This window comes from Bidens hawaiensis, unplaced genomic scaffold, assembly GCF_021521415.1.
Source record: "Bidens hawaiensis isolate Kalapana, Puna unplaced genomic scaffold, B.hawaiensis_p1.1 tig00019318_1, whole genome shotgun sequence".
Taxonomy (NCBI): Eukaryota; Viridiplantae; Streptophyta; class Magnoliopsida; order Asterales; family Asteraceae; genus Bidens; species Bidens hawaiensis.
Genome location: NW_027492927.1, coordinates 307159 through 329724, shown reverse-complemented (window position 1 = coordinate 329724; position 22566 = coordinate 307159). Strand labels below are relative to the sequence as shown.

At 35.9% G+C, this 22566-nt stretch overlaps 1 protein-coding gene and 1 pseudogene across 1 annotated transcript; both read right to left on the bottom strand.

Annotated features, from left to right (window-relative positions):
- Positions 1-13223: 13223 nt before the first annotated feature.
- Positions 13224-16791, bottom strand: LOC143558054 (uncharacterized; annotated as a pseudogene).
- A 930-nt stretch (positions 16792-17721) lies between these two features.
- On the bottom strand, positions 17722-22118 carry LOC143558053 (uncharacterized). The gene is made up of 7 exons (XM_077046979.1): positions 21974-22118; positions 21351-21476; positions 21110-21237; positions 19410-19903; positions 18545-18914; positions 18372-18450; positions 17722-18254 (listed from the first exon to the last, which is right to left on the bottom strand). The coding sequence occupies exons 1-7, from the start codon at positions 22116-22118 to the stop codon at positions 17722-17724; spliced, it is 1875 nt and encodes a 624-aa protein (XP_076903094.1).
- Positions 22119-22566: the final 448 nt, after the last annotated feature.

The following is a 22566-nucleotide window of genomic DNA, read 5'->3' as shown; positions in this document are numbered from 1 at the left end:
TGGGAAACCAAAACACTCAAGCACAGCAAAATTCCAATCGTTAAGGTTCGTTGGAACTCGAGACGTGGATCGGAGTTCACGTGGGAACGCGAGGATCAAATGATGAAAAAGTATCCTCACCTTTTTGAAGGGTTGACCAAACACTGAAAACCGCGAAACCCGTCAAACCGTCAGAAATCACCAGAGGTATGAATTAAATTTCGGGACGAAATTTCTTTCTACTAGGGGATGATATGACAAACTGAAAATTTTTCTTGCTTTTTCAGACACTCATCGCGACTTGACTCAAATTTTCGGGACGAAAATTCTTTAACATGGGAATGATGTGACACTCGTCAATTTCAGGTTAACTCCGTTAATCCAAACTCCGTCAATTCAAACTTAAGATCACTTGATCTATAACGCACATCTCATTACATTTAAACTAGGGTTTTAAATGACGCTTGACAATTACTACATGTGTAGTCTTTCGGGATTGCACCGAAACGCAAACGAGTTGACGCAAATCATTAGTGAATAAACGAAAACATCCAAACAATAATTATGTGATAATTATGTGTTAGGCTTATGTGTTAGGTGATAATATTGTTTAAAACGTTAACTCAAGATGCAAACAAGTTACTTAGGCTAGAAATATAATATTTAGAAGTGGAGGGGCCTTGGTGTAACATGTTATTATTTAATAATAACCAAAACCCTAACTCTCTTTCTCCCTCTCTAACCCGATCGGCAGCCCCCCTCCCCTCTCTTTGCGACGGCAGCCAACATCCACCACCATATCACCTTCGTTTGATCTTGTTCTTCATAATCGGAGCATCCCACACTCGTTTCTAAGCATCTCTCACGTTTCTCTTAGTTGTTTCTGCGTTTTTAAGGTATAAACATGAAACCCTAACTTTGTAAATTATGTATTAAGTGTTTATGTGCTTGATTTTGATTAGAGGATGATTGATTATGCGTTGGTTATTGATTTAGATGATCATATGTGATTTTGAACGGTGAAAGATTGTTAAATCATTGATTGTTTGTAAACCCTAGAGGGTTACTACTGATTTTGATGAATAATTATGTTTATTACATATTTGGAGATATGTCGTATGCTTAGGATGCATGTTAGACAATTGTTTGTGCTTGCTGAGTTTTGACAGCAGAGATTGTTAAACTTGAACGACATGTAACTTGTTAAATATAAAAGCAAACTGAGCTATTTATGAGTCTAAGAGGTAGTACTCTGAGTCTAGTTTCCAGAAAACCCAACCACGCCTAATTTGGAGGTGTTTTGGTTGCTCAAACGATTTAAATGTGATTAAAGGTCAAAACTGGTACTGGACAGATTGTAAGTTATGTTTAGACAAATGTAACTAAATGTTAATGTGGAAATTGGTCGAGGTTGTTAACACTACAGGGTACTATGTTGAGTCTAGTTTCTATAAAGTCCAAGTTTGTAATTTTTGGATGAGTAAAAGTTAACTTTTATTGTTTTACAAAACTGAAGTGCAAATCTGAATTGTGAGACCTGCTGTTAGGTTGTTTTGTAATTATCATATCTCATGAACTATGAGACCAAATGGGTTGGTTCCACTTCTGGAAGTTAACATATTGAGTTAAGAACCTAACCCAATTGGTCTTGCATTATTTGGATTTTTCATTTAACGGGAATAACAAATAAAATTCTGTTGCGCATGATTTTGACTGCTGTGAGTTTGCTGTAATGTTTTGATCATTGTGAGAAATCTATGTGAAATAAAAATACAATAAAATATGTTCTGGAAACCTAACTCATGTATGTTTTTGTGACGATTTTTGGTGAATTAATTGAGTTGCTATGATCGTTTGAATAGAGTAATCTTTCAAGTAGAATTCTGTCTTGATGAAACTAGCTGATGAACTTTGTGAAAATACATGAAACGTGCTAAGTACTAGATAATTGTTATGTTTTGTCCAAATTTCCCTTATGGGGAATAATTGCTAGTAATGTACAATATTAATACATGATATGTAAGTAGTCGTTCACACATGTAACGTATCACAAATGTGTTTGTTGAGACACACACAATTCACAAACGAAACACGAAACGAATTTTATGCATAGGTATTATGTGTCGAGTCTAGAGACTCGATAATAGTTCCAACACTTAGATAATCTCATTTGTTGTTTTAGAACGCTAGTGAGGATTTTTCTGTAACGCGCATCCTTTGGTTTACTCGTTTTTGGAATTCTTCGCAAACAGTGAGTTTCATGTTCCCCTTTTAACTCTTTTAAACGCTTTTCACTTGGGGGAGAATACATACTCCGAAACGCTTTAGATTTTGTTATTAGATTATATATCACTTGTAAAGAATAAGTGGTAAACGAAACAACTGAAGTCCTTCACACATCGAACTGTTTAGTATTGGATAATAGCGAGTCACTGTTGAGTAGTACTACTGGGTTTGACAAACCCCACCCAACGCTAAGCTCGACTGGAGGTCGAGTGGGTGTAATTTTGGCTAACACATTACCATGGTCGGGATAGACCTGGTGGCAAGGCACATGATAAACAGTCAGCTTCGGTGTCGAAAACTTAGTAATACTTGCTTTATAGGCTAGCTACCTCTAGATATATAATTGATTTAACACTATCTGGAAATGCAAAACGCAAAACGCTAAACGCATAACGTAAACACAAATGCTTTATTGTATATACACATGTGAACTCACCAACCCCGTGTTGACACTTTTAGTATGTTATTCTCAGGTTGCCGAGGCGGGCGCGCGGTATAGGATCATGCATTACTTTGAACGCTATTGTTTATGCAACTTGTTTTAAACTATTATTATTTGGGTGTTTAAGTCGTCCTGCGTGACACAACTTTTGGTTAAAGGTTTTACGCTTCCGCATTTATTTACACTCAAATGTTTTCGTGGATTGAAAACTTTATTTATGGTTTGATTATAACTAATGATTCCGATCCTGTTAGTTCACACCCTCTGACAGTAAAACTCCGTTAGTGGATTTGAGGGTGTGACATAGACAAACGGATAGTAATACAACCTCGACATCTGCAACAACTTCTGAGACGAAAGTTCAAAACAACCAGACGAGATCGAACAGAAGTTGTTTTAGATGCAACAGGATAGGACATCTTGTCGCTGACTGTCCTCTGAAACAGAGAAAATCTAGAAATATGAGGCCTACCAAAAATGAGAATAAAACGAATACTAAATATGATTCTGGTAAAAATGTGAACACACCAACTTTCAATCATCAGTCTAATCAAAGATTTCAAAGAAATCAGTCTCTTTTTTTCCCAGTAAATTACCAAACCAACAATTATAATTCAATTAACTCACGAAGGTTTGGATGGCCTCATAGCCAGTCATCTAGAAGTTTCTCTTACAGAACTTATAGAAACTCTCCTCCAACTGACTTTGGGCAACCAAGGTACTGGATGCCGGATAACAGATTTAATCGAACCAAGGCCAGAAGGTCTTGGGTCCCCAGATTTTAATCTATTTCTTTAATTGTGCAGGAACAATCAAACAGGGCTGTAAACAAAATGTGGGTTGTTGACAGTGGCTGTTCCTGGCACATGACTGGTAACAAGAAATTGTTACGTGATTGGAAGACTGTTCAAGGAGGAAGGGTTAGTTTTGTAGAAGAAAGTGGAGGAAGAATTACAGGGATTAGTACTGTTACAAATGGGAGAATCAAGTTGGAAAAGGTTAATATCGTGGAAGAGTTAAAGCGCAATCTTCTGAATGTCTCTCAGATCTTTGACAAACCGTTTTCAAAACCTTGTTGAGCTTAATGGGATGATCAATCCCGAGTAACCTTGTTTTTCATGTTGTTTAAAAAAGAAAAAAACCATCACTATCGCTTAAAATTATGTCGGTTGCTCAGGTTTGAAGGACATATCTAAGGATATGGTTGGTCCTTACTTATACTTGTAGATTATAAGGATAGCCATTAACCATATGACTGAAAGTGACTGGGGCGGTTTATGATGTGTTTTTATTCTTTCGCTTAAAATTAGTCGTTCATACTTAGTTAGAAGGACATATACTCGTATGTGGTCGGTCCGGCTGATCCATTGGATCTTCAGGACAGCCGTTTACCTAAAGACTTTGACTTGATCGGGGCGATAGAATTTAAATTTTTTTTATGGGAGATGATATAATTTTTCAAGTCTATAACTTCGTAAAGAAGTTTCAATATGGTGTTTAAATTGAAAATTGATCCAACCTTGGAAAGTGATAGATAAACTAATTTTGTGTGCTTAACTGGTGAAGTTATTAGGCCTAAAAGACTCTAGAACAGTCATTGTATGTTATGGTAGCTTTCTATGGTGCGTAAAAGTAGAAGTGATACAAACTAAATCTTCTCGATTTACTGTGGAGAATCATTTTGAGTTGTGCATGTTTCCGCATACATCTTTCCGAATGATAGGTATAAAGGTGATTACCCAGTCATACACGAGCCCGTGAGTGTTCTGATTCCCAAGAAGATAGTGTTAAGTATCTGCAGTGATCCAGATTCGGGACTTGCAGGTGTCTTAGATTTGCTATTGTATTATTATCTTTAAAAAAAAACTCTAGTTATTATCGATAAGCCTTTTGAAGCTAATTCTGTTACAAATATCTAGAAAGAGGCAAGATAGAAAAGTTAAAAGTATACGAAAGATCGGGAAGATGACTCAGAAGATCGACGCGTGCTCATTGATTAATCAGACACTACGGGTCGATGTCAACTCGGGGTGACTTGGAGAAAGCCAAATAAGCCTTGAGAATAGATAGGAGGCAGCACAATCTCTCATGTGATGTCCATCTAAATTTTGAGCTTAATTGAATCTAATCCGTATCACAGAAGCAATGAAAACCATACTAAGTTTTATACCTGCCTACAACCTGTTTTTCTATGTCATAATACCGCTGAACATGGATCTGTGTGACAGCCTCTTAATCAGTATGATTCCTGTTTGGATCTTTTCTAAAAACACGCTGGGTTTCTGCAAGACTGAAATTTGATCCCGTTCCTTTATTTAATATTAGCTATGATGTTTGAATTATGGTTTATCTTCTTTAAAATCTTGGTTACTCGTTTTGATCGTTTTCTTTCAAAATTTTCTAAGTCTTCCTTCGCTATGGGGAAGTTGTCAAGCTTTGAAGCAGTTCTTAGCATCTCAGGGGGAGAGTAGTTGCAAGGGTGATTACTAGTTGCAAGGGTGATGAGTTGAGAACGAAGAAGAGACAGGACAGAGACGATGATCCCAATGCATCGAAAGGTGCAGGCGGTGAGTTTCCAAGAACAGAACAAACTCTTGGGACTTCCACATCTCAGGGGGAGTCTTCAGGTCCGTCAGGCAGTACAGGTGGTGAAAATGTGGTGGTTGTGGATGATGAGGAAGTGTTGGGAAACGATGATGAGTTAGTCGATGATGTGCTAACAATTGATGAGATTGAAAAGATTGGGGAACAGATAGAGATTGATAGTGAATTAGAAGAAGGGGAACTTGAACCAAGATGCAAATGTGTCAGATGAGTCTGAATGGGAAGAACAGCCGAGATGGAAAGAAGGCTGTGCTCAGTGGTTTTTCAAGACAAAGAAGCCCGCGGTACCAACCATGTTTAAGAAGAGTTACAACACAAGGGGTACGCTGAGTCAAAGAAAGGTATCATTTGCTGGCTGTATGACGAGCGGTTAAAGTTGATTGTGATTAAGAATTATGATGGGATTCAGTACTTTAAGAAGGCATTTAGATCACTTAACACTTTGCCTAAATGTAAGGTGAAAGATTTAGCTCATTTAAGGTTGATTAATCGAACTGATGACAATTTTTCAAGATGGGTTGGAAGGATTGTGTGGAAAGAAAGTGTGAAAGAGAAGAAGTTTGAGCTGCTAAGGCTACAGAAAGGGAAGTTAGTTGAAGACAAGGAAAGAGGAATGAGGGCTGACGGCAAGCCTTGGATGGTGATGAAGTATAAGCCGATTCGGTGTTAAAAAGAGGTGCCGATGAAGATGATGCCCAAGGATGTGTTAAAGAATCTCAACTGGTGGTATGTTGACTGCCAGACCGCTGAAGATGTCATGGAAGATGAGGACGAATAGGAGATTCTGAGAGTGTATGATTCCATGCACTTGGTTAATTTGTCTCAAGTTGATTTGCAGGAACTGAACGATAAGAAGATATTCTACATTCCTGCGTGGAAGGATGAAGCCAAGAAGTACCAGAGGGTGGTCTCTGTCTGTGTAAGGCAGGGCGTCCATGCTTGAAGACGAGGGGTATGAGATTTTTGGGATTACAAGACACGAGAAAGAAGATAGAGATATGAAGCTACTGCCAAGGGGGAGTCTGTTGGTGCATGATGTCAGTAGTTCAGTATCTTGTGTTTTGTCTGTGTCTGTAATCGTTTAGTTTGTTCGTTTTGTGGAATGCTGTTTAGTATATGTTAGTTTAGGATTTAGGCGAACTTGGGGACATAGAGAAGTTATGACAACTTCGCCTAGCATGTTAGGCGAAGTTGTCGAGGTGTATATATACCTCAACTTCGGGTTTTATGTTTAAGGTTTTTTCTGGACGAGTTGTTTTGGTGATCTTGTGTATCACGTGTTGACTCTTGCAATACATCAAGTTTTACAATATAATCTCGTGTGTTTGTATACATATTCAACGTATTATTTGTCTTACACTCGTATCGTATTACGTGGGGATTCCGCACCCTCGTGTTACGAGATATTCCTGTGTAGATCCGACTGGGAACCTACATCCTGTCGTGGACCATGTCCTCAGATAGGTTTAACTCTAGCAACTCCTATCTAATCCACTCATCCCAAGTCAATTTGGGTGTGTCTCTACTCAATCTTCCTTCAACATTGAGGGTTTCCACTGCTCTAACTGGCACTGTTACATGTCTTCTCTTCACAAGTCCATACCATCTCAAGCTCCCCTCTTTTATTTTTTCACATATGCTAACAACTCCTAGTTGTTCCCTACAAACCTCATTTGTTATTCGGTCCAAACCTGTGTGCTCACTCATCCACCTCAACATCTTCATCTCCGCCACCTCCATCTTACGCGCTTATGTTTTCTTGATGGCCCAACAGTCTGTCCCATATAACAAAGCAGGTCTAACTGCGATCCTGTAAATTTTCCCTTTTAATTTAGTTGGAAACCTTCTATCAGACAAAATCCCCGTAGCTGCTCTCCACCTACACCGATAGACTCGCAATAACAGCGCTAACAAATCCTAATCATCAAATCCGTCTAACATCCACGTTTAGAAGGTCCGATTTATCCGTGTCTAAACCCGGTTTATAAATCAAACGATTGACCCATCAATTGTTAACGTATTTTAGTGAGGTTTGTTTCTTTGGATTCGTTTTTAACATATTAATACAGATCTATGATCCTAGACGAAATCCGAACCTAAACGAACAAGTTCAAGTCATAAATGTACCTTAAACGAGTCGGTATACGAACACGAGCTGGTCTTTGATGTTGTTTTGGTCTGTCACGATATTCCAGCACCAACAAGCTAGGTTTTTCGCCTTCGGATCTTGGTTCGGGTTTGTGTGTGTATTCCAAGGTGTAGGCTAAGGTGTAGATATGGATAGAAATGGAAAGGTTTAGTGTTTAAGGGTATTTATTCTCCCTTAAGCCCATGGACCTAAGGCCCATTCCATATTTTATTCTATCTTTTAAAGTCCAAGCCCACCTTCTACTAGTTTATGTATTTAAACCAATTTATTTTATTATTATAACCATAAGTAGGATGTTACATTGAAATATATATATTACCCAAAAAATAATTTTCTTTATATATATCATGTCCGAGTACTCTCCGAGTACTCCTCGAGTACTCGGAGTACTCCCTCCAAGGGGGTCGGCCGCCTACGGACCGCCTAGCGACTTTTGCAACATTGGTTGCAATTCATGTTGAAGCTCTTTTTGTTAAAACAAACCATTTAGAGTTTGTTTAATATAAACAGTGACTACGATCCATGACGTTATCACACCCTCGTGTGTCCGCCGTCAGCGGTAGTGTGACACTATTTAATAGAATTTTCATGTCAAAAAAAATTGGTGAGATTAATTTTTAATTTAATGAGATGTTATAACTCGTTTAAGGGCTATCTGGGTTTGGTAAAACTCATACCTGTATTCGGGTCAAATGCACCTTCATTTAAAATAAAACAATATGATGGATTGAGAGAATATAGAAAGCAACCAAAGAGAGTTTTTAAAAGGTTTCGTTTATGTATATTTAAGATATAATAATTTGAAGTCAAGTAAATGTTAGGCTAAGGGTAATGGGGCTTGGTTGAGCCCCAAGTGATCCAAGCAAAATCCGACACGTAGGCGATGACATGGCCATGGATCAAGCACCTCAACCAAGCCGCAGAGGGTGTAGTGGTCCAGGTGATCAGGGGCTTGATCCAGTTTTTTATTTATTTAATTATTTTAAATAATACATTAAATAATAATATAAAACATTACATTAATAATAATATAAAACATTACATTAATAATAATATAAAACATTACGTTGATACTAGTCTAATAAAAAATTATCGGGTCTTCTATCCCACAAATGCTCGACCAACTCATGCCGAACGTTGCCGTTTAACTCACCGCTCTTGATGTTATTTATGTTGTCGAGACGTTGTTCATTGGTGATCGTCGATTCTTGTCTTGGAATATCACCTTGGTAGTTTTGACAAATAGCTTGTCCCTCGTCTTCTAGTATCATGTTATGTAGGATTATACACGTGATGACGACTTCCGTTATCTTCTCCCTTGTTCAAAATCTTATTGGATTCGCCAACATTGCCCATATTTTCTTTAGGACTCCAAACGCCCTTTCAATATCTTTCCTTGCTGATTCTTGTTTCTTCGTGAAGTACTTTCGTTTGTCAGAAACTGGAGACGCGTAAGTTTGAACAAGTATCCCACATTCGTTGTAAATACCATCAACGAGGTAGTACCCATACTTGAAATATTCTCCATTTGCAAAAAAAGCTTGAGGGGGTTCAACCCCGTCGATAAGGTCATCGATTATCGGTGACTGATCGATAACATTGAGGTCATTATTAGACCCGGCAACCCAAAACCAAAGATCCTGTGACGCTACCGCCTCAAGTACAATAGTAGGGCCGGGGTAATCACCTCGATGGAATTGACCCGCCAAGCAGTGGGACACATAACCCAACCAACATGCATAAAATCAAGGCTACCGAGCATCCCGGGGAAACCATGCTTTTCACCGTGCACCTCGTATATGCGTTGGATATCATACATTATTGGTCTACGTAAGTATCTCCGCTTGTATAGCGATATGACCCCTAAATATAATTATTAAATTTATATAAGTTTTGTAAATATTTAAAAGATATATAAGCAAACGTAAAAATAATATATACCTCTACAAAAGTGGTTAAGCGCATCGCGTCCGGTCTTTTTAGCCATTTGTAGATACTCGTCCAACATGTCTGATCTAACACCATACGCTAGTTGCCGAAGAGCGGCTGTAATTTTTGAGTAGTCGTGAACCCTGGCTTACCTCTAGCGTCATCCCTTTGTTGAAAATACTCAAAGTGCTCCGGCAAGTCATTTGCTAGACGCATGAATAATCGTCTAGTCATTCGAAAACGGGTTCTAAAACTATCCTCACCATATGTGGGATTGTGACTAAAATAGTGACGTATCAAAGTTTCATTAGCGGTCTTTCGATCACGAATACGCGGTTGGCGGAACATTGGGGCTCGGGGGCGATTTTGATCTCTCAAAAAGCTTACCGTCATTTGAAGCTCTCGACAAATGAGTTCGTCTTCTTCGGTAGAATAGGAAGACGAAGACGATGACGACGATGCCATTTATAAATATATAAATAGAAGTTTTGATAGAGAGAATGTGTGGTTTGAGTTTTTATAGAAAGTGTGGATTTGTATTTATAGGTAATATATATATATATATATATATATATATTTGACTGGCCAACGGATAGGTTGACCAGTCAACGAGGCTCCAACGGCTACTTTTCCCCTGCAGTCACAGTCACGCAGGACCACCGCGCCTCGGCTAGCTTGAGAGGTGTAGCGGTGTTCGTGAGCCATGTAAGGCCCCGTTACCGGTAGCCCTACTTTCGTGTTGGATTTACTCATAAACGCAGTTATAAATATCAAAGTTAATTAAAACATTCGTGGAACATTAAAAACCTTCATAAAACATTTCGTAACAATCCAAACTTGTCTTAATCAAACAACTTGTCTTTCAAAAACAAAGTAATTAAAACATATCACGTCTTGAGCCTTCTGATGCCAACCTCTTATTCAATGCCACGTGTCTCCTCAAGCGAGCTGCCTCATCCTACTCACCTGCGTGCATACTAAAAGTCATCTATGCTGAGTGAGTTCTAGTTAATCATACATTATACAATACACACAAACTTATATTCTTTCATTCATACTTTCATACTTTCTTTTATACTAACTTACTTTCATATCTTACGCTATAAAGAACATTACGCCCTACCTTCCTCGAGTATTATTAGGGCTTGGTACCCTCCTTCCTCGAGTATTATTAGGGCTCGTTACCCTCCTTCCTCGAGTATTATTAGGGCTCGGTACCCTCTTTCCTCGAATATTAGTAGGGTTCGGTTCCCTAGTTCTCGAATATTAGTAGGGTTCGATTCCCTTTTCGTTACCATACAACCATACATCATACCTCGAGTATTATTAGGGCTCAGTACCCTTTTCGTAACCATACAACCATACAACCATCCTTTCCTTCTTTTATTAACTTTATCACGTTCATACACATAAGCATACATATCATACTTACCTTATACATAGCGTTACAACCTGACAGTACGTGCAATATCCGAAGATCGTTCACGTACCATCAAGCAATCATTCATACATTTCCCATTATTCACATAAGGCATACACTTATCTCTTAGGATAAACATATAAATGGGGCTAGAAACTCACCTGAACACGGTTACGTTCACCGTTAATTGTTATTCCCTTATTGAGCTGTGCACAGCTAACTGTATAACAATACACGTATCAATCATCTATCGCTATCTATATTGTGTTTCTAGTTCAATTATAACCCATAACGAACGGGGGTCCGGGGGCAGCGCCCCTGGCAGCGGGGTTCTAGGGGCGGCAGCCCCTAGCAGGGTCCAAGGGGCAGAGCCCCTGGCTGGGGTCGAACTTATCATTAAGAGAACTTAACAATAAGCGAACTTAACATTAAGCGAACTTACTGTAAGCGAACTTAACGTCATGCGAACCTATCATCAGCGAACTTGTATTAGGCGAAGTTCATAGTAGGCGAACTTGTATAGATGCGAAGTTAACTTGAGCGAAATTAATATTCGGCGAACTTAGTCTTTAGCGAACTTAAACCTTGAGCGAACTTAGCTTTGCAGGCGAAGTTGCTCAGCAGTAGTTACTGTTCGCTCTAAAACCCCTTAATCATAATCGTTTTGTCGTGAATTCCTTGAATATGACACGGATAAAACTTGAGTTGAAAACATATAAAGTTCGGACCTTTATGATTAAAACGTTTAATATTAGGTCTAAGGTTTATCTTTGAACGAGCAGCACCTATCGCATGTCCTGTAAGTTCGTTTTAGCCTCAAGTTTACAACTTTACGTTTCATTTACACCCGATCCATTCTCGTTCTAAGTTTCAAGGTTAAATGTTAATAAAAACGTAATCTTTAAGGTAAAAGACGTACCTTTAGTGCTCGTTTGTATTTGGTTAAACTTGGTTATGAACTCTAGATCTTGTATATAGCTCGTGTGGTAAGGATCTACTACAAGCTAGCGTCCGTTTGGTCTCAAATCACTCTCATCTCTCTCTCGGCCGTAATATGGTGAAGGATGTGTGTGTTTTTGAGTGTGTAGAGATTAGGATGGAAAGAAATCAGGGTTTAGGGTTTAAGATTGGTTTAAGTGGGTATTTATACCTCTTGAAGCCCATGGACCTAAAGCCCATTACCACTTAATCCACCTTAATTAATATATGTCTATGATCCGTTCTTTACTCGATATTAATTAATTAATAACGCGAAATCACTAAGCGTAACTTTCTTTATTTAACGTTATAATATTTTAGGATGTTACAAGCCACGTAGCCCCCCCCCCCCCGCTCACCCCCCCCCCCCCCACTATCCTCAGCCTTATACCATACACCATATATTTTGTGGAGTGAGAATAAAGTTACAACTGTTCATGTACAACTCAATCAAAACAATTTAGCTAACCGACAAACTAATCAACGTTAACCTGCGCATGAAACAAAACTCTTGCGTGGTCAAGCTATCGTTTAGAATTTCGCATGGACTTGCGTGTGAACTTTCATATCAACAGAATAACACAGACAACCATTGTTCATTTATAAATATCATCAATCTAGCTTAAATCAAAACATTTACTCTTTTTAGGGTAAAGTTAAAATACAAAGGGAGACAAAAATGATAAGTGTGAGAAAGATTTGTAACCACGCAAAAAAAACACTAAACAAAAAATTAAAAAAATATAACTTGAAATATAAATAAAAAACGAAAAAAAGTAAAAAACCAAAATGTTTTCCCCGCCATTCTCGTTTAGAAAAAGACGACGAAAAGACACAATGCCGAAAATGAACAAACAACACAATGATAAATTAAAAAAGACGCAATATATCACAAAATATAACACAATGTTAAACAAAATATAACACAATGTTGAATAATATAATACAATATCAAGAATGAAAACCACAATGTCAAGTAAAAAAGACATAATTAATAACGAAAATAAACACAATGATAATTAAAAGGCACAATGATGTTTTTTCCTCAACATGGTGTCTTATTTTTAGGACGAGTAAGACAGTGAAAACATTTTTCGCTTTTACAATTTTTATTTTTTTCATTAAATTTTGAGTTATTATTTTGTTAATAATATTTTTTTGCTATAATTCTTTCTTATCCTTCTCATTTTTATCCTCATTTTTAAAATAACTTAACCCTATATTTCCACTAAATTATTTGATTCGAATTCATCCTAGCTTACACACATCGATCAAAAATTCAACAAAAATACCATCAAACTTAAAACAATAAAAAAAAATAACACAGGCATATACAAAATAAAGATTAGAATTTCAAGCATAAAAGTAATATATTATAAACCTTAAATATGCAAAAGTATATACCAAGCTTTTTAAGCAAAATTTCATCATCATCATCATCATCATCATCATCATCATATATCTATTTCTTCATCTTCCTATTATTCTTTTTTACACCAGGAACCTCCACCCAAACAACCGGACACCCGCACCTGCCTCGAAAAATAAGAACCACCCGACGATTGACCGGCGCCATTTTCTTCAACTCCGCCTCTAATTCCTTATAATAATCCCTTGGCAATTCATACAACCAGACTTCATAGAACCCGAACTCTTGATACAATCTTGGGTTTCGACCTTGATATCGAACTCAACCGGCTTTCGCAGCCCACGGCATCCCGCTCGACCACATCTTTGACCTTTGCATAACTTAAAGGCCAACAAAGTTACACCCGCGGTCAGTCCTAAAAGACCGTAAGCCACGGGACCACTTACAGTGTGATTCATTTCTTGCTTAACCATAAGCCACTGGACAGCATGCTCAAGGGTTTTAAAACTTTCTAGCAACAACGGGTGCATCAAGAATCCACAAGAACCGATTACAACAATCAGAATGATCAAATCAAGGAAAGCTAATCGAGACTGATCGCAATCCGAAAAGGGTTTGTTTGACTGATAGTTTTGGTCAAACTGAGCCATGGCGAACAACTGTATTTATTTAAGATTCACGAAACCAAATGTAATTCCAAACAAATCGAATTAAAAACAAAAGCAATCGATTTCACCTAAGGGTCAAAATAAATAAAAGGGGGTTTGAATTGAAGGATAGGATGAGGGTGGAATTGGAGGGTCGCACACGTTAATGAACCGCCATAGTCTGCCCTGCGTATGCTGTAGGTCTTTGATTTTGGATGTGTGTTTTCGTGTATGCCTCCACTGGGCCCACCAGTTTATGGGCCTACGACTATTTTCAGTCCAAGCCTTCTTCGTGGGACAGTTATCCATAGAGGTGAAAAAAACCCGAAATACAAACCGGAAACCGGTTTTTTTAATACCTGAACCCGAATATTTGAAAAACCTGATTTGTGCACCTCTAGTTATCCATACTATAATTAGAGAGAGAACTTTTGGTTCCCTTTATTATATCAACGGTTCAGCTTTAGGTCTCAGTTCAGGTGTTTTTCATGATTGTGGTGTTTGATTAGGCACGGGCATTCCTGTCCTTACTTAGAAGTCAAGGTGCCACCTGTCTTTCTCTCACCCTGACCCTACACACATATAAGTCATAACAGACCACACAAATCCCCGTTCATCACACACGCAGCGGCCTCTTTCTCTCACCCTGACCCTCGCCATCGCTGGTTATAATCCTCGCCGTCGCCGGTCACGCAAACCCTAGATCTCACACAGTTGCGGCGTTTCTGTCATCCGTCTCTGTCTCCACCAACCAGGCAGCCCTCCGTCTTCGTCTCCATCCAGTCAGCCGATTGTTTAGTGTTTGGTTTGTTGGATTTAGGAACTTGTTATTTAGTTGTTGTATGTTTGATTGGTTGGATTTGAAAACTTGAATTCTTAAGATAATGTACGGTTTTTATTATTAAAACAAGGTTTTTTTTAAATTTCTTTTCGGATATCCGAAGTTTCGAATTCGGATAGTGATTTTCACTATCCAAAAGGTTCGGATATCTGGTTTTAAACAGCCCTAGTTATGGGTCTCACTAAACCCATATAACATATAACTTTTAATCCGGATAAAACATCTCATTATTTGTGAAATTCTTTTATCATCAAATCCCAATTATATTACTAACTTTCTAACAATAAATAAAATTAAAATCCAAAATATGTATATTAATATCATAAATGAATAATGTAAAACAACATATGCGGATGCAAATAAATTACAATACATGTTGCGTGCAAAAAAAAGGAAAATAAAAGAAAGACTATAGAACTAAGAATCTTAAAATTAAATATATATAAACGAAATCCGTAAAAGCTCTCTTGTTGCTTCTTACATTCTCTCAAGCCACCAGATTGTATTATTTGTAAATGAAAGTTTCTCATGCATTTGACCCGAATTTAAGGGTACAGGTCTCACTAAACCCAGTTAACCTTAAACGCGCTATAATATCTCATTATATTAAAAAATAAATCTCACCTTGATATGAAGATCTTATTAAATAGGGATATACTAAATATTAATATTCAATTTTTTTAAGAAAATATATTATTTATATTAAGTTACAATTTTAAATTAAAAAAAATAAGCGGGTCATGGGTCTTACCAAACCCATAACTTTTAAACTCGTTATAACATCTCATTTATTTATGAAACCCTTTAATCATCAAACCCTAAGTATATTATTAACTTTTTACAGTAAATAAAATTAAAATCCAAAAAATATAAATATTAGACACGAAAAATAAACACAACCCCCGTAATATGGGGAATAAAAACTAGTTATAATATATATAAATAAAACATTTAAAAGGTTTTTGGTTGCTTCCTATATTCTCTCAAGCCACCAGATTGCATTATTTTTAAACTAGGTTATTGAACCGTGTACGACACGGGTGGAAATATAAAAATCGTTAAACAACAACACTCGAGGAGACAATAACATGATATATAGTTGTTAATATAACATATTCTAAACAAAAAGTTACTTCAACATACGTACAACCAAAATAACATTGTTTCTACAATTACTATTTACATAATACAAAATTGAAAATGATAATTTTATAAAAAACAAAATAACATTCGTTTTCAAACTCTTTTATAGATAACAAAAACTTGAAAATTAAAATTTCATAAATAACTAAATAGTTCCTTATAAACCACATTTGTAGTTCTATTTGTAACATTACCGTCCTTATCTAATATAAGCATTTAACACCGACTCTACTCTTCACTCGTGATAAAGCCACATATAGCTGACCATGTGTAAACACGGGCTGTCGAAGATATATTCCAACTCTTGCTAGTGACTGCCCTTGACTTTTGTTAATTGTCATTGCAAAACAAACCGATATAGGAAACTGTCTTCGTTTCAACTTGATTGACAATTTTTTATCTGTAGGAATTAAAGTACTACTAGTTATATAAGTACGATGACGAATGTTAGTACCCGAAATAACCTTTACTTCGATAAAACGCCTCCCCAATTGAATAAGATGTAATCGAGTTTCATTGCATAAACCATTTTTCTGATCAATATTCCTTAGTAACATTATTGGAATTCCAACTTTAAGAATCAATTTATGATTAGGCATACCAGACATCTTTAAACCATTTAGAAAATCTGGTGAGTGCAATGTTGGATCGAAACTAGGCTCAACAGTTTCAGAGTTATCGATACTATCAGAACTTAGATATTCAACTTCTTCTCCCGAAAATAAAGTTAAAAATCGATCATTAATGTCTTCGACAACCTCGTTTAAAGGTGCAAGTAAAGCCCTTTCTTGAAAATATGAAATTTCATTAAAATTATCCAGTAATGTTGGATATACAAAATAAATAAGATCAGAAAGAGGATCGGATGAATCACCGATCAAAAGATCATCTTGTATTTCAATAATGGAATTACCATCATTGACACCACCAAGTTCTAACAACCAATCTACAAATTGGGCCGTCTCTTCAAAATTTGATGGATCACAACCGACGATTAAACCCATGTTTTTGGTTACCCTAAGAACCTTGCACTTGGATCATATATGGGAGGAACTAATTGAAGCATTAACAATATCACTACGTGATCCATTTTGGACTACAGGTAGGATTTGACGAAAATCACCCCCAAAAACAACTTTCCCCCCCAAATGGATGTTGAGAACTATTACGGTTACCAACTTTTAAAACATCTTTTAAACTCCTATCCAAGGCTTCAAATGCATGTTTATGTATCATAGGAGCCTTTTCCCAGATATCAGATCAGTTTGCATCATTAAGTTGAAAATATCTGGATTTTTTGTTATTGAACAGGTAGAATCCTCAGTTAGATTTATAGGAATTAAAAATCTAGAGTGTGCAGTTCTACCTCCCTCAAGTAACAAAGATGCTTTGCCGCTTAAGGCAACATTTAAAACGATTTTCGCTTTCGATCTTATGGAAGCAGATAACGTCTTCCATAAAAAGGTTTTTCCAGTCCCTCCATAACCATACACAAAGAAAACACCCCCCTTCTTTACATCAATTGCTTCTATTATTTCATTATACACATTGCGTTGCTCATCTGTTTATTAATTATAAAGTTGTTCAAACTCACCTGTCATGACTTGTGTATCGTACGACAACTCCTCGTTCATAAAACGATTTGTTGATGCTGTTATAGAATCATCATTAGGGAAAGGCATTGTAGAAAAACAACGCATACTACAATTATTTCGCAGGAGGAAGTTTTGAATTTCAAGTAAAGCGAGGTTCTTTAGTTGGGCCTCTGAAAGTAACAAATCTGTATCGAATAAAAAACTTGTTACAAAGTTGTTTTTTTATAAACAAATTTCATGATGTATTAACAATTTAAAAAACATAAAAGAAAATAATTTGATACCTTTAATTTTCTGCTCAATTTGTTGTTTGTATAGAATGCCATCCATTAAATACTCTCAAGTCTTTTCCCAAACATCATCCGGCCTAGATAAACTGTATGTGATTAACATGGTTGCAAATAAACTGCGTAAATAATAACCACTTGCAGTATGACTTGCTTCTTCAATTGCTTCTATACACTCGTTGTCATCATCTAGAAAGCCTCTTTTATAACACGCATCTCTATATGTAGCACACACTTCACCATCAACAGTACGAATATCTTCAAAGCACTTAGGACCTCTAACCTTGTTTAACAGAATTCTTAAATAGTATGCTTCATTAAAAGATGGAGGAACATGATGAATTCGACCAATAGAAAAACCTAGTTTACGTAGCGCCCAAACCCTTTCCTGTTGTTTCCAAACAAATTTTGTTGGAAACTCAGCGTACGTTAGTGTTTGTGCAATATCACATTTTTTATTACACTCCATCCAAGCAGTAAATCTTGACGAACCAATAGTCGGCTTGTTTAAAACGTCTTCCACATCATCATCATCTGCAAACACAACTGTTTGTTGTCCCGGTAAATGAAACGGAAGGCGAGTAACTGAAGGAAATCTATAATGGATATCAAAAGAAAAAATTCTCCATGCCGCCTCGCATGCAGATAAGTATCTGCAATCTTAAAACGCCTTCACTTCGTCTACAACTTCATCTTGATTACCCGCATTGTTTTGTACAAGTGATATAGTAGCACGATCGGGACCTTTATTAATGTACTTAAACAAATACTTTATGGAACCCTCTTGATTACACCATTCAACATTGATATGGGCTTGATATTTTTTTTAACAATTTCTTGTTATACGGAACAACATATCTGTTGTCTAAATTTACCCCAGACTTCACAACAACATTACCCAAATCTCTTATTCGATAAACAGGAAACCCATTAGAATCGATTGACGTCTCATTTTGAAGTTTCTTTGGGAAATTTTTAGAAAATGAGTTATCGACCATGCAAGAGCATATAGGGTGAGAAACACCACATGGACCATGCATCATGTGGTCGCTTACAAGGGAATACAACTCCGGATCTTCATTCTTATCTGGAATTTCTGCTGAGATAAAGTTGTCTATATACTCCGGACTATGAATTTTGTGATCAGAATGCAAAAACAGGAAAATATGTGCATGGGGTAATCCACGTTTTTGAAATTCAATGGTGTAAACACCTACACAATAGAAGTACTCGTGGATTAGATAACTTATTGAATAAAAATATAAGATATGTTAACAACATATGTTATAGTAACCTAATTTTCACAATGATAGTCAACAATAAGTTTTCAAAATAGTGTTATCATGAAATATAAAAATAAAAGCTACCTGCTTGAAGCTTCCCAAACAAAGCTTTATCTTTCAGGTCTTTCATTAATGAATCAAGCTTCATCTTGAATACCCTACATAATATATCTGGCCTGTCTTCGGACTTTCAATTTTTATTTCGTAAAAATCGTTGGATTTCTGGCCAATTTGGGTTGCAGGTTATGGTTATAAAGAAATCAGGATAACCAAACCATCTGCATATAGTCATTACATCAAGATAATTCTATATCTAGAACATCCGGTAAATGAAGAAGGTAAAATAATACGTTGTCCCGCTGAAGAAAAATCCGATGTTCCAGACATATGTATGTTTCTTAGGTTTTTAAAAGTTTCAGACCTAAGATTTTTTTGTTGTGTGCGTACATAATGTAACCTTTGAGTCTCTATCATTGTGTACACATCTACAAACAGTTGCTGAGTCAGTCTTCTACCATTTAAAATCAATGAGTAGGTGTCTGGCCTATCTTGAAATCTGTAAGCCAAGAATTCACGCATCGTGCACTTCTTGCGTTTGCTTTTTGCCGAACCTCGAAGATCACGATGAAGTATGTCAATACTATAACCATCATCACCATATAGAAAAAATATAGGATACTGAAGAGGAACATACGACGGATGCAATTCACTAATACGTTTCAAAGACCCACTTTGAGTTGTGACAATAATATCTCTTTTATCAACTGCATCACCAATATCATCAACGATTAAGGCCGCAACTTCCGAAGTTGTTGGGAGGTTGTACGTCCTTGCATCTCCTCGGCGTGTTCCAATTATTCTCAACTTTAAATCCAAATCTGGATTTTGTTGAAAACAATCCCTTGCAATCCGATAACTTTTAACCAACGGATTTTGAGAATCCAACATGTCCTTCAGGTAATTAATAATTTTGTTCTCCAATAATTCTTAATTGAATCTGTTTCCCTACATTTCAAAATGAATAGGTGTAAAAATAAAATGACATCAAATTTATAAAATTAATTTTGTTTATAAAAAAATGAATGTCAAAATTGAAAGACTTAAGTTACGTAGCGAAATATGTCTCGTCTGTTTGATATTTCATTTTCAGTATCGTAAATGTATGGTTGAGAAAACCGTGGTTTTTCTCCGGGCATCGGAAGAAGACTTCCCAACGAATGATAATTCTCTCCACCAAGTCTAAAAGTATATGTCACACTTCCTCTATTAATAGAATTATCAATCTTCCCACCAAGAGACGTAAAAGAAAACATGGAATTATATCGTCTAATGTTTTGAAGAATATACTTGCTGGTACTATCATGACCAATGAACAAATTTACGTAAATCATTGGTGGCGGCTTGATATCCGGAAGTTGCACGTCACCGGTACCACAACAAAGTGAGTAACTTGTAACGCCGTTGTATGTTTTTTCTTTCTTGCTCTCGAAATCCCATAATAATGCTTTGCAAACTCCACACATGAAATTTTAATCACCATGATCTATATAATCTGTTCAAAAGTCAATAATAAAAATTATAAATATATTAACTTCGAATAACGTAGTTTGAGATACAATTTGCTAATTAAACCATCAATTGTAAATAATTAAATAAAAAATAAAAGAAAACTTATAAATATATTAGTGCAAAAAATAAAACTTGATTACAAATAGTTAAATGAAATAAATTTAACTAACATTAAAAAATATATTAACTAACAAAAGAAAATGTATTTTAATTCAGGTACCTAAAGATATCGATTTGCATGGATAGATAGACTCGTCTTAAACGTTAAATGACTCAAATTGATCTAAGTTTGCCATGCGTATGCGTTCATCAATATTGAAGCTTCTGTGAGATGCACGATGCGTTGATGAGGATTGACCATACAACATTGTAGATGTGGAAGAATATCCAGCTCTTGATATATTCGATGAAGAAGTAAAATGTTGGTTGGTAATATCAGACAGTGGTGTCAAATGATAAGTAGATGAGACATTGACACCTAAAATATAAAAGTGGTTATTAGTATACAAAGAACATACAAAATTATATGTGAGTATCTAAAATTTAATTTTAGATGTTTTAATAAAACATGATTTTTAATTGACTTACCTGATGATAAAAACCTTGCTGTCGATATGCAGTTTGAGGACTATTGGTGTTAAGTCTTCCATTTAAAAACATCCTCTGATGTCTTTGGTTATACACTAAGCAATCTTGTAATGTGTTTGTAGGACAAACTACATAATTAATAATAATTAGAACGTCAATAAATAAAAACAATCAATAAAATACGAAAAGAGAAAACCAATAACAAATCAGATGGAAATAAAAACAAAATATATTAACTAACCTATGGAACTTTCACCGGTACCGTTAAATGTCAATAAAGGTCGCGATGTTTGATGTTGTTGACCCATTTGTGAAGTAGTGGAATTAGTTGATGGTATGATTGCATTTAATCTACTACCTCCATTATCTACAAAAAAATATTCAACCTCATAAATTTAATTTATTGGATTATAAGAAAATTATTACAACCTTCCAACAGGTTGTCGAAACCGGAAAAAAATTGCTAAATTTAATAGGTAATAGTTTTTAGTAATGCCTAAATATAAGGGAAGACCAACCTAGTTACCTAAATATAATATTATTTTTAGTAATGTCAATTGGACTAAATAAAGTAGTAAGAAAACAATAAAATTATATGAAGAAATAACATAAATTTAAATCTTAATGTACAATACCGATTGATGTGTTGTTTATAGCGTGGTTGAATCTTTTATTTCTTCTTCCGTCAAGAACCATCTTTCTATGCCTTCGATTATCATTAGCAATTGCTTGTTTGGAATTTATTGTGACAATTGTTAAATTTATAAATTAAAAAACGTTAATAAATACATGGGTATAACAAAATAAATGTGATGAATATATATTTCTCATATATCAAAAAACTAAGGAATATAAATAACTAACCTGTGTTACTGAAGTTTGTTGAGATAAAACCTTCATTAGTTGTTGGCGCGTGATTTTCTTCTTCGTCGTAGAATTGATTAACATTAGATGATGTCAATGGACAAGTAACTACATCGTTTTTTGTTATTAGAATAAAATCATGCATAGAATATAATAAACCATAAATAGGTAAAAAAATAAAATCGTTTTATAGTAAAGTTTGTTATATTTAGTTAAATCCGTTAATGACTATTATGTAATATCTAAATATAAGTAGTAGTGTTTGTCTGTAAGGCCCCGTTACCGGTAGCCCTACTTCGGTGTTGGATTTACTCATAAACACAGTTCTAAATATCAGAGTTAATTAAAACTTTCGCGGAATAATATAAAACATCAGTCATTACAAACATTCATTATCTTGTCTTTAAAACATAACTTAAACATGTCTTTTAGTTCAAAACATAAAAAAAAGATCTTCAGATGCCAGCTTCTTTATTCTACCGCCATGTGTCCCCGCTCAAGCCAGCTGTCTCATTCTACTCACCTGCGTGCATACTAAAAGTCAGCTACGCTGAGTGATATCTAGTTAATCACATAACATGCAATACGTACAC

Excerpts from the sequence above, each read along its gene's own strand:
- LOC143558053 (XM_077046979.1), bottom strand. The coding sequence starts at position 22,118 with ATGCATGATTTTATTCTAATAACAAAAAACGATGTAGTTACTTGTCCA. Across the intron at positions 21,238-21,350 it reads TACCGGTGAAAGTTCCATAG|TTTGTCCTACAAACACATTA; the intron begins GTTAGTTAATAT and ends TTAATTATGTAG. Across the intron at positions 18,451-18,544 it reads ATGTTGTTGTGAAGTCTGGG|GGTTCCATAAAGTATTTGTT; the intron begins GTAAATTTAGAC and ends TGTAATCAAGAG.